The sequence below is a fragment of the Antennarius striatus genome, chromosome 7 (genome assembly GCF_040054535.1).
Source record: "Antennarius striatus isolate MH-2024 chromosome 7, ASM4005453v1, whole genome shotgun sequence".
In the NCBI taxonomy this organism is placed as follows: Eukaryota; Metazoa; Chordata; class Actinopteri; order Lophiiformes; family Antennariidae; genus Antennarius; species Antennarius striatus.
The window spans coordinates 19,902,072-19,915,000 of NC_090782.1; the positions used below are offsets into that span (position 1 = coordinate 19,902,072).

Here is a 12,929-nt window from a genome sequence, read left to right on the forward strand (position 1 = left end):
ACCAGAGAACATATTTCCCACGAAAGTTTCTGTAAAAACACTTTTTGTTTTCATTCTAAAAACAAGTGCAGCAGTGAAGTAAGGGTGATACGTTCATGACCTAAGGTTAACTAAAGCTTCTATTTTTCAAACCTGTTAGTGAAATATGATAAAAACCGGCTGTGCATAATACATAAAATTGCGAATCAGCAAATTATACAACATGCCCTTATATTTGGGTTATACATTAACAAAAAGTGTGACTCCACGTGACCTTTCAGCAATGACATGACACTGCCTTCCATAAATTTGTAATTCAGCTGCAGCAGAAAGAGATGACTGCTCAAAGTAAATGACCTTGATGGTTCAGTCGAAATTTAGTATCTGACACACTTTGACGATCTTTAATGAGCAAACAGAACAGAGCAGGACAGGACAGGCCCTTTCACAGTGTAAACAGTGACCCAGGCACAGTGCAAAGTGTCTAAAATGCTTAGACCTACACTTTTCTTTTAATGAGGGAGAAGGTGGAGTACAACACAAAGCTTTAACTCGTATCTGCCTGCATCCTTGTAAGATATACGGGCTGCTGGAAGAAACATAAATTAGCACCGGATAGCAAATCCCGGGGGGAAAAACAGCAGCAACAAAGCTCAAAAGACCAGAGCTGAACGTGACCCCTGTGAAAGTAGAACAGATATTTTTCAGAATTAATGGGTTTAATGATGTATTACTCGAGTTTAACATCCTGAGATATTATATGTTCCAGGATTACTTGAAATGACTAAGATGATATTTTAGATAATATATATATATATATATTGATATACTGAATACACTTTGAGGGATGTATGAAGTTCTAAAGCAAAAAAACCCTTGATATATTGGGTTAAAACATTCTCTTCCCTTTAACATGTTTGAAAAATGAATGTGGACACTCAGAGCTCCACTACTGATCTGTTCAGCTAATTTGGGGTTTGATGTGGAGGTAATGGAGAAGTCTTGCAGAGCTGTCTGGAGTGTAATCTACAAGCTGACATGCTTGATGGAGTGTGGCATTCACATATCCCCAACTCGGCTGGGAGAAGCGCATACTGACAGATGGATGAGGGAGGTCCTGGTGGGTCAAATTTAAATTTGCTAGCCCGAGCAGATAATAGACTCAGGAAGGTAGATTATTATAATTTACATGCCAGTTTCTCATGGCTTATACATGTGTGATGCTGTTTAGGGTAAAAGCCATAACATATGTGGGGGGTTTCTAATGGATATCAAATATACAGTAGAGCACAACAACTTCTGTCAGGTATTGCTAAAAGAAAATAGGGTATCAGTGTTATAATTACTGAAAGCAAGGAATTATTGATCATTTTAAAACTTGGATTTTTACACTTATTGTTTACAATTATTGATATACTTATTTATTTACTGAATAATGATTATGCGTGCTTTCATCAATTAGCGTCAAATCTAGACAAGAGCAGCATCTATTTAGATAGTGAAGCCACTGGGGAAATAAAAAACTGACTAAAACCATATAGATTAAAGGTCAGTGAAAGCTTCAGAATGAGCAGAGACCAAGTAGGACCTGTTTTACTAAAAACTCTGCTGAGTAGACACAAATCTGATCAAGGCCAGTGGTAACCAGCATAGCCTGAATAATGTGTACATGGAAACTCTCTGTCATCACAGACACACACAAAAATAGCCTGGTTGATGGTGTGTTACTTTGTTTGCCATTTCCCTTCTTCTTCTGTGAAGTTATGCTTACATATGTACACAGAAAATAATAGCATTACTATTTTATCAGAGAATCTTGGGTGAAGTCGGGTGAATAATTTTGTCCTCCACCAGAAAAGTTCCGTCCATGTGCCCTTGAGCGAGGCGGTAAACCACTGACTGCTCCAGCAGGCCTGCTGAGAAAACCACTGGTAGATGTCTGAGGTTGTGTAGGTTAACTGGAAGTGTGGCTGAGTGCAACATGAGCAGAATGAGGCGGAGCGATGAAAAAGAGCACTGAGCTCAGGTGACCTTCTCTGTGGACTAAAGGTTGGTAAATCAAAGACACCAGGCTTATTACTGAGTATGATATGAAGATTAATACAAACTTTGTCCTGGATCCACTGTTCCTGTAACACACTCATGCCCCAAGATCCAACCAACCTTATCAGTAACAAATCTACATGGATTTGCATACAAATGAAGGCTGGCTCGCCACTGACCTAGTTGGGACCAGACTCAAAGCTAACCTTTCCTGACAGGTTCTCCCAGAGCACTGAATGACCATACACCAGCATGCATAGAAAAATACAAAAGGAGCAAAGATGCCTTATCACTAATTAATTATGCAAAACATTTCTCAAAACAGTTGTTTTTAATCTAAATATCCCTTCACTTAGACTTTAGTAATATATATTTTAATGAACATTCAGCAGTGTGGCTCTTTTGTCCTTGAAGATACCCTAACTGTACAGCATCACATTTCTTCAGGAAAAAAAGAAAAGCATCATGTGAGCACCTGTTCAATCCAACACTTCATGATTGCAGGAACACTAAACCAGTACATGGGGAGTTGAAAGTTGACAAGATCTGCCTCAGTGGGTTTGTGTTGTTCCTCACCAATATTAACAGACAGACAGTTTTCCTGCCTCCTGTGCCAGTTTGGTCTCCTCTGCATAACTGAATTGATCAACATTATTAACTTCTCTGATGATGTCATTCTTTAAATGTCATGACTTACATGGCAGATATAACAAAGCTGTCCTGAGCTGTCTCAAACAATGTTATGGTTAAATTCTGGCTCGTGTTTTTTTTTTTTTTTTCCAGAAATGGTTTGATGAGGCTATAGTGGAAGGTTTGCAAGCTTGAACTGTTTTTCAATGAGTTTCAGGTTCACAATTTTTATTTGTTTAATTCCTTTTACATCATTCAGAGTAGGTTCCCTCTTATGCTTGGGATGACTTGATGCATAACTCAGTTGTGCTTGAACCTCAATGTGTAGACTGATAACCTGACGTGCTCCTTCAGAAATTTCTAATATAGAACACAACTCAAATTTCACCCAATTATAGAAATTATACCCCCACAACATTACATTGTTGTGTCATGCTTGACTGTACACAACTATGTTGTTTTGGATTACATCTGTTATGTTCATTTTGGACTCATTGTAGTACTTTTTTTTTTAAAAAAGCTCTTAGGCTCTTCTGGATCAGCAGTAGCTTTCACCTACACTCCCCCAAAGATGAAATTTTTTGCCCCCTGTCTTCTAAGAGTTCAGCCATGAACACTGAACTTTATAGAGGTCAAAGAGAAGAATATGTCTTTAAAACTTTTGTGACTTCCCGAATAAGCCTTTGGCATCCTGTAGAAGAAATTTTAAAGGTGGCCAGTTCAGGGAGGGTTCAATATTTTTTAAGTCTTCTCCATTTGAACATGTGTCTCACTGTGGATTCCCACAACCTTTTATATATATATATATATATATATATATATATATATATATATATATATATACATACACACACACACACACACACACACACACACACACACACACACACACACACACACACACACACACACACACACACACAGTATATATATGTGCGGGTATGGATGTATGTTTGCATGTATGTATGTGTGTATGCATGTGGCTGGTGGGGCACTGACATTACAGATTTACAAGCAAAACAGAGTGGAGTAATTTCCCTTAAATTAGCAGCCTGACATTAAAAACTGGTTAGAAATCATTATGAGTTGTTTCCTGAGCTGATGTTTGAAGCAGTCTTTAAGTTCTTTCAGCAATTTTTAAAATCATGGGCATGATGAGATACTGAGAGGAAAACCATTTAAAGAGAGCTAAAATTATTTGTATATCTTTTACTCTCCATGATACAGATGAGGCAGTTCACTATATGTGAAGTCCGTGATGGTTTTGCAGAGCTTCTTGCAATGGAGTGGTTGGTTATATTGTCGTGCAGTACGTAGCAACCATGCATAAGAAAGCACCTTTGAGTTCACGGCTGCAGTCAAGCTACAAGGACAGTGACAAAGATTAAGACTGGCTTTAATACATTTCAGTTATGCTGACCTTGGCTTTTGTCTGAATAAAATGTACCTTGTGTCTTAACAGATAATTACCTCGGGATGTGATTCCACTGGGACTCTCCATAAAGCACTTTCCTCATTCATTTTTACGGAAAGGAAGCAAAGCCTCATGTTTTGTTTTGTTTTTTTCATTTTTATGAATGGTACCAGAGCTGTGGCTGACCCACAAAAGGCCAAAAAAAATTATTGTTAATAATCTATGAATAATTTGTGTGAGAAGCGTTATGTTTTTAATATAAAGTATGGTTGTGGTTAATTACATCCATGTTTTTGTCTTAGGGAGAAGGACTACATTAACTTTAAGTGTCATTAATCTATCAAATCTTTCAATATCCTTGTTACCTCATCTGAAGGAAATCATTTCAGTCTGACACTACAAAGCCTCTGGCTATATCCAGCTTAATAAATGTTCAAACATTCACTACTTAAAGTAATGTGTTGAGTTACAATAAAACCATTGTGTAAACGAATGATCTATTTCTTGCTGACAAATTTATATTCAGAAACCACTTTGGTAGGTAATTTTGAGAGAAATATGCCGCCTACAGAAAAGCCATCATTTTCTTCCACATAGAAAATTGGAAATGAAAGAAAAATGACTGTACACTGAGCTTTGAATATGTCCAGTGGGTCATATGTAGGAAGGCTTAGTGTTGATGTGTTGGCAAAAGAAGGTATTGCAAATAATTTCTAATGGAGCCAGCTGGAAATGGCAAGCACATTCCTAAATACCTAAAGGCTTCCTTCAGAAATAACTTCTCATCCAGTAATTAGCATTTCGATTCTCAGCACGATAGCTACAAAAGATTTTAAACACAGCATGAAACCACGTGGAGCAAGATTTCCCATCTGTTCACTGATACTGTATGGTAAGTGAGGCAACATGCAGTAATAAAACAATCCAGATCTTATAACTTCAATATATCATCTGAGAGCCGATCAACATGATACCTTGCAGATCTTATAGAGGGAATCCTGTCCGTCTCCATCCGAGTCCTTAAAGTAGTCATGTGCGGGGAAGGTGCGGTGGATGTCTCTGGTGATGACGCCTTCTTGAGCCGAGTCCTGAAACACAAATGAATTACGTAGTTAAGACTAAAAATTAAACCTGCTTCAGATTAAATATATTATTCTGATATATGCATTTTTCTCTAAAGGTTTTTTTAAGTCACTGCAGCCAAGCGTTCACATTTTAACTGATCATGCACTTTGGTATCTTTTCTCTTTAAGGTCTCCATACAGTCAAAAATAAGGTAGTGTTTTGTGGTTAACAAGCACAGTTATCGTATAAAATAGCAGCACACTGCCATGTCACTGTTCTCCCAATTCCTCCTGCGACAGTGCTGTCTAATCCACAGTCACTGCAGTGTGCACTCATACACACACATACTAAACATGACTTTGTTTTTGTATGTGTGTTTCACTCACAAACCGTACATGCACACGTGCACGTCTATTCCCCCCTCACGTTTTTGACACGTGCACACAACACACGCACGTTGCAAACACTAGCAGAGAGGAGATTGGCAGCGCGGCATTCTCCAACAACTCACTGTAAGCTGCAGATAAACCAACCCTGAGCCTGACTGGCCTTGATGTGTGTTTGTGCGTATCAGGGAGAAAATGTGTGAGAGTGTGCAAGAGAAATTTCATCTTTCTTGCTGCTTTGTTCTCCTTGTTTCCTGATGGTAGAAAGAAAAGGAGGTATTCAGCATACTGTAGGAGCGTCTTGCAGGGAAAGTCAAAAGAATGTCTGTGGAAACCAATGCAGAGCTCATTTAATGCAAAATCCTAGTCAAGAGGTTATTTTCCCATGTGCCTGTGCACGGATGTTCCTCCATCACAAATGAAGGTACTCATGGACTGGATTGAAACAGGTCATGCTAGATATTGATACACAGTACAGGTTACATTAGGCTTGATTTCTTTGGTGCTTTGACGCCCCGAAAAAAGACAACAATCAATCACTGTGGATGAACTTCATATCCCGAACGTAAAGACAGTGTCAGAAAAGTCAATTGGAATTTTTACGTTCTGCTTTCACAGACTGACTGCTCGCAGAAACTGACCTGTGCTCTTTTGAAATAAAAGTAAAAAGAACATAAAGTTCACCTGGCAGAACATGGGAATTTCTGGTGGACAGCTGTATCAATAATTTTGTTTAGGACTTTTAACACATTAATACATCCTAATGGACTGAAGCGGATCAGACAGTATCCCTTGGGATGCAATTTATCTGCCCGTTCCTGTACTGCCTGTAAGTAAGCAAGTATGTTTGGATTTAAGTGCTAATTTCATTTGCATATTGCCTCATACCGTCAGTAATGCTAATACAAGTGTGATTATTTTTGATGGGTGTGATTATTTTTGATGGGAAACTGGTAACTATTTTTAATAATTGTGTTGCTTATCCCGCCTGACATTAAACCGATCCGTGGCGCAAAAAATGTTGGGGATCACTTGTTTATTATACATTACACTTGATATCTCTGACATACCATATGTTAGCTATTTGTTTTATTTACGTCTTATTTTGTCCGGGATGGGAAATCTACAAAATCAGGGGAAACAAACAAGATTTTGTGACAAAACACCGACTTGATGCCTAAATCTAAATTTCATGTCACATTTTTGTGAAAAACCATGCTCTGCAATGTATATAAATAAACACAAACACAATTATAAAGACATTATGTTTATATTAATAGATAGATATAATTAAAAATTAGTTAAATTACTTCCTTCTCGTGTTACCAGAATGCTGCATCCTACAGTACAAACACAGATGGTTTAAATTATGATTTACATGCATCCGCCACACACGCATATACACAGACTGCAATGGATTTGTTAGGAGCTGCTGGCAAATCTGTATGTAATGCTTTAATGAGATTTGTAGTGTGGAGGTGGTATGTTGTTCTGTGTATTATGTGTTGGAAATTGAACTAACAGTCTTTAAATTGCAGCCATTGAAACAGAAAAATGATACCACTCTTCACGAATGAAGGTATTGCATTGTTGTGCTTTTGTTGATGGTTGTCGTAATCCAACAGCAAAGATCATTTCTTACACTGGACACAAAAGATTGGAAATTTAAATTTCAAACTTTGATAAATTATGCTTAAATTTAAAATACTAAACATAACATTTATCTGGTAATGCTTCCTGAGGAGAAAATATATTCTGAAATAGAAGAAGCTATCTTGATCAATCTTCATTAACTACTTGATCTGTACAAAATAATCGAGACAATGAATTGAATAAGAAAGTTTCTAGAAAATATTTATACTTTACGTTTCTTTAATTGTAAAATGGCAATCTGTTTGCCGGATAAAAGCAATTTGATGAATTATTGTAATTTTTGAAGTCATGTCAGGTAATGTCTAACACTGACTACTTACTCAGTACCCTTTATTTGCTATTTAAAAGAGAATAGAGAGTACAGGACAGCCATTCAAGAAAAGTTAAATTAATTACTCGTTGAGTAAAACCATTGCTATAATAAGCTGCTGATTAATGCATAACATTTTATGAGTTAGTCCATGAATCAGAAATGCACTTATTACATTTTAATTACCATGGCAACATCAGCAAAGACCATTAAAAATCTGTTTGACAGTGAAAGTTGTAAACACTTTGATTTAATAAACCATGCATGCCTCTCCTAATTAACAGCCTCATTACTCAGAAAACACCCCAAAAGTGGCATGAGGACATCCACTGCTTAATCACTTTCCTTTTTGGCTTGAATCACTTCTCCTTCAATTTCTCCTCCTTATTTCCTTTTGCTAGTATTTTTTTCAAATATCTTTTATCTTTCTTCTCATATATTTTCACTATGTCTTTGTGCATTGTCTCTTCCTCTATATTATCTTCTAGTGTCAAAATTGTTCAAGGGTCCTGCTAAGCTTTGAGCACATTTTCACAACCCTCATAAGAAATCTGCATTGCTAAAGATTTTTTTAAAATGATGCCACTTGTGCATCTGCACCCAAACCGTTTCACAAACTTTTTTTTTCCCACAAAAAATGAATCCTTCACTAAATGAAATCCTGTTTACATGCTTCTACATACTTTTTTTTTACTGACCCACCCATTTGACACTAAGGTGTCCTTTGTGATTCATGTTAACCTGCCCAACCCATGGTAAAAACCCACAAGATCCACAGGTTGTGGTTTATCACTTTTTCAAGATAATTTTCATATTTCACAGGAAAGAAAAATGGTAATTAAGCAATTTGCTTCTTAAAAACATGATCATCTGGAAAGTGAAAATGTTCTGGGTTTATATAGGGATAAATTGTTTTTGTCTAGACCATTTTTGACCACGTACATGATCAATAATCACTCAAAATCTCAAAATCTGAGATCCACTCTCTGTTTCTGTTATCCTGTCTTAATTCAATTGGAAATTTAAAAAAAATTAACAGAACACATTTGATGTACAGATTTAGATAGTGACAAAGGTGGTGATGGCTGAAATTAAACAGGTGCCAGTCCCAATGTGGGAGGTGCCAGATCCCGTTCTGGCACGATGCTATGCTGAACAAACCTGGCTGATAACCAGTTTATTAGCTGCTTCGTGTCTGATATACAGTATTACATGTAGATCATGCACATGCAAGTATAAAAGAGACTAAGATGTGAGGAGGACAGATGGATAACTTAAGATTCTTTTTAAATGGATGTATGGATGTATGCTGAAACTGGTAGCTCTCTTTGATCTCTGCAGGGAGGCTCAGATATTCAGAAGAACCTGCAGAAGCCAGAGCATCAGTTCACCATCACAACAACCCAGTTCAATAGTGAACCTAATGATGTTCTATGAATATACATCCCAATCAATAGACTCCATAAGTTTGATCCCTGCATGAAAAATTTGCATGTAGTAGTTTTAATCAGGCCAAACCCACTCATTCTTTCAAATACCACCTGTCAAACCAAACACTTTGAAAGCAGCAAAGCGATGAGGTTATATCAAGGACTTAGCTAACAGACGCTATAGTCTCAACGGGGTGATTCCAGATGTTTACACTTCCTGTCATGGCTCCAGCAGGGAATGCAGCACCATAAGGCACCTCCAGCTAATCATCCTCTGAAGCTAGAGAGAGAAGTGGACGTTGGGACAGAGAGCACAACAATGAGCTCAGCATCATCACCACAATCACCATCATCCAAAGGGTCTTCAGCCTCAATATCTTTTTACTGCTGCCATAGGAACAGACAGTCAGGAGATCCACAAGGCTTTTGTGCGTTTGTTCCATTGCCAGACAGGAGCAAGGGCAGAGGATCTGGAGCCGAGATAAGGCCATGGTCGGACCAGCAGCATCATATCTAAAGAAAATACCAGGCTATTCTTGACTCCAGGTAATCTTCTTAGATGTGTGTTGTTTTTTTAGCTGCAGTAAAAAAAAAGTGGGTGGCAATTTGAGGGTGATGATTTATAAAACTGGTAACAGGGTGGATAATTATATTCTCTCTATCTAAAAAGCACTACACTTCACAAAGTCATTAACAGCACAGGTATCAGCATAATGTTACACTTCCCCTCTCACCTTTGTACGAATGTAAGGAAATGAGTTGATTTAAAAAGAGAGATTTAAAAAAAAAAAGCTTTAGTGCATGCAGGGGGGATTACAACACTTTTTCTCATCATTCTGAATCCAACGTGTGTGTGTGTGTGTGTGTGTGTGTGTGTTTGTGCGCGTGCGTGCATGTGTCTGTGTGTGTGTGTGTATATTCTTTATTCTTGTGTGTCCCCATTGGATTTATCCCCCGGTGGCTTTTAAACTGACTGACTGAAGGCAGAAAAAGAGACAGGAATACATGGAGAAGCAGTGGGTAGAAGAAGGACAAGCATAGCAGGGAGGGAAGAGAGAAACAGATCAAAGAGGACAGCACAGAGACAGATTGAGATAGAATCCAAAAGACGAGCGATAAAGACAGTAGGTATACTGACGGGAAGACGAGGGATAAGAGGCTTCCTCTAATTGTAGCTTGGGGGGTCCAGTGGGCAGACAGACCATTACTCAGACCTCACCAAAAGGTAAGCTACTTAATGTATGTAGCTAAAAATAAAACCAAACTGATGATATGTCTAAAACCGGGACTTCATCTCAACACACTGGCCTGACTCGTGAACTCTGCAACAGGTTGAAGTTTTCCTTCTGCAACTAAAATCACACTGCAGTCATGCAGCCAACACTCGCGTGTCCATTTATGGCTTATTTCTAGCACATCCTCTCCCATGCCTTACATGCTGCACAGGGTTTGTTGTTGTGTTTTGTGTAACTCAAACAAATGTAAGGTCAACGGTGTATTAAATTATATTCTGTAAAAAGCGAACCTTGTAGTTCAAATATGTTCATAAATACGTTTTTAGGGTTGTTTTAGGCTGTAGTCATTCAAAGGTGATAGAAATAATCTGGCATTCAGAGACTGCATTTTGAAAAGCTGAGCTTCTTTATACATCGCATTCTGTCACAAATGCAAGTCACAATATTTTACACAAAAGAAAGAGAAAATGCAAGAGAAATAGCAAAATAAGTAATGTTGAAACAAGTCCTTTGTCAAATGCCAGGAAATAAATCATAAGCAGTTATGACAAATGAATGGTAAAAACATTTATAATGGAAAAATACTTAAAAATAGCAGTTTAAGATATTTAAATGTGAAGCTTTAATGTTTTTTTTCCAGATATGAAATATCATAAATCAAATTTGACATTAGAATGTGATGATTTTCAGATTTTTATGTTGTGTGCAACAAACAAACCAGACAAAAATAGATGAAATGATAGTTTACTGCCTGAAAATGGCACACATACTTATATACGTACTTACACAACAATGAGTGACAACCAGTGTGAATATTTATGACCTTGAAAAACTACGTCAAGGTCAAATGTTCACTTTTATACCCTTTTAGTTACTCGGGAAACTGATGAGATAAAATCACAAAACAAAAAGCAACATTTTCAGGAAGCCAGAGGCACTAAAATGTGATGATGTTGCGGGACGCTGCAGTCTCTGACTGCCTTGTTCATTTATAAGTTGATACAGCTGACTTGATATGGTGAGTCATTTCACGTGACCTCCTACAGCTGACCATTTAAACCCTTAGTCCATTTATTGTTTACTTTGATGGCTATTAGACTCTGAAGCTTCTGTTTGTCTCAGGTACGAAAGATGAAACCAGGGGGCCGAAGAGCCATAGCTCCAGATGACACTGGTGACCTCGGTAAAGTCTTGTCATGCTATACTAATTAGGTAGACAGGTTAAGGTTTCCGTCTGGAAGACTTTGGTGCATTAACAATATTGGCACTCCAGCTGGAGAAGACTGGGATACAAAACCAGTGATTGGTCGGTCCATTACTAAAAAGGGAGGGGGAGGTGGGCAAAAGTTCGCATTTTTCAAGGTACTTGATATTTAGTCCATTGAACATCGAGGTTCAGATATACAGCCACTACGAGAAGGATGAAAATTTAAAAACTTCAATACAAATTAATAATTGAATTTACACAAGTTTAAAAAGTTTCATAAAAATGGAAATTTGTAATTGCAGGATTTGTATGATCCAGTGACTACCAAGGAGAGATAAGTTAAAGTACGAGGGGGTTTCTCTGTTCATTAGTCTTGGTGCTATTTTTTATATTGCGAAACATAAGATGAAATAAGGCAAGAAAACTGTGCTGAGTCATTTGTGTGTCAGCTTTTGCGATGGATATGTGTGTAATTTTTGTCCATCAATGCCACTACATACTGTCAAAATGAGCCAATGAGCCACCCAGCTGCTACCACATGCTCCTCCTCTACATCAGAATGTTAGCTAATCATTTAAGATCTAAAATGTAAACGTAGATTCTTGGAAGAGGGCAGCGAGCACAGAGTTACCCATCTCTTTTGACAGTGTTATGTAACTCCAAGGTAAGGATGGGACCCACTGGTGATGGCTGGTGAGCTACAGAAAGGAAGGCTGACTTTGCTAAACAGATGAGGCTGGAGCTAAACGCACCAGGTTGAGACAGCTGAACACTCAGAGCCCACTGTGTCCTGAAGTGACAAGCCAACTAATCAGGGAGGATGCTGCCGGTGCTGAAACAACGGAGGCAGCCATGAAGAAAGATTGCTGGGTGCAAAGTCAGACAATAATTACAGAGGGAGAATAGCTAGTCACAGAACCTCAATGTTTTACTTAACAACTCCAGCAAACTGCCACTTGTAGGGAAACAGTAATCACTAGATAAGATCAGCCAGCCCATAGCTGGAACAATTGCTTTAGGAGAAACAAGTTCATCTGAGTTTGATAGCGCCGCTGTTAAAACAGTCAATAAAACAGACTTGTCTTGTTTTTTCTATCACATAAACACATTTCCAAAACATACCTGAGAAAATTGACTGCGATCTACTCGGGAGAAAATGACTAAACAAAAGCCACATTATTTAAATTAGCATCCTTATGCCCTCAGAATCTCTGAGTATATCAGATTACTGCGGTATTGTTGCAAATCAATGCATGATTGCTTGATGGCTATAGCATTATTATTATAAGAACTATGAAATATAAGATATTTAATTATTTGATTATCATTACCTAATTATTATTATTCTTTGCCTCCTTTTTGGTTTCTTATTTTAGACGGTTTGGGCAAAAATTCACCAATTTTTTTGGCAGTCTTTCAAATATTTAAAAAAACAACAACAGGTGGCATCTTCTAAAAGAAGAAGCCCATTATATATTGAAGCTAATATTTGTCACTTAAAATTTAGTTCTTTTAGATCCTTTTCTATCTATTCAGTTTTTCTTCCCTGGATCTTACTATTTCAGGTTTAAAATGTT

General features: G+C 37.6%; 1 protein-coding gene across 3 annotated transcripts in view; it reads right to left on the reverse strand.

Annotated features, from left to right (window-relative positions):
• rabgap1l (RAB GTPase activating protein 1-like) overlaps positions 1 to 12,929 on the reverse strand; it is an 85,112-nt gene that overhangs the window by 26,302 nt on the left and 45,881 nt on the right. For all 3 annotated transcript variants that reach the window (XM_068318780.1, XM_068318781.1, XM_068318782.1), the window contains exon 14: positions 5,041 to 5,154. In XM_068318780.1, the coding sequence (XP_068174881.1) occupies positions 5,041 to 5,154 (114 nt within the window). The remainder of the gene's footprint in view (positions 1 to 5,040; positions 5,155 to 12,929) is intronic.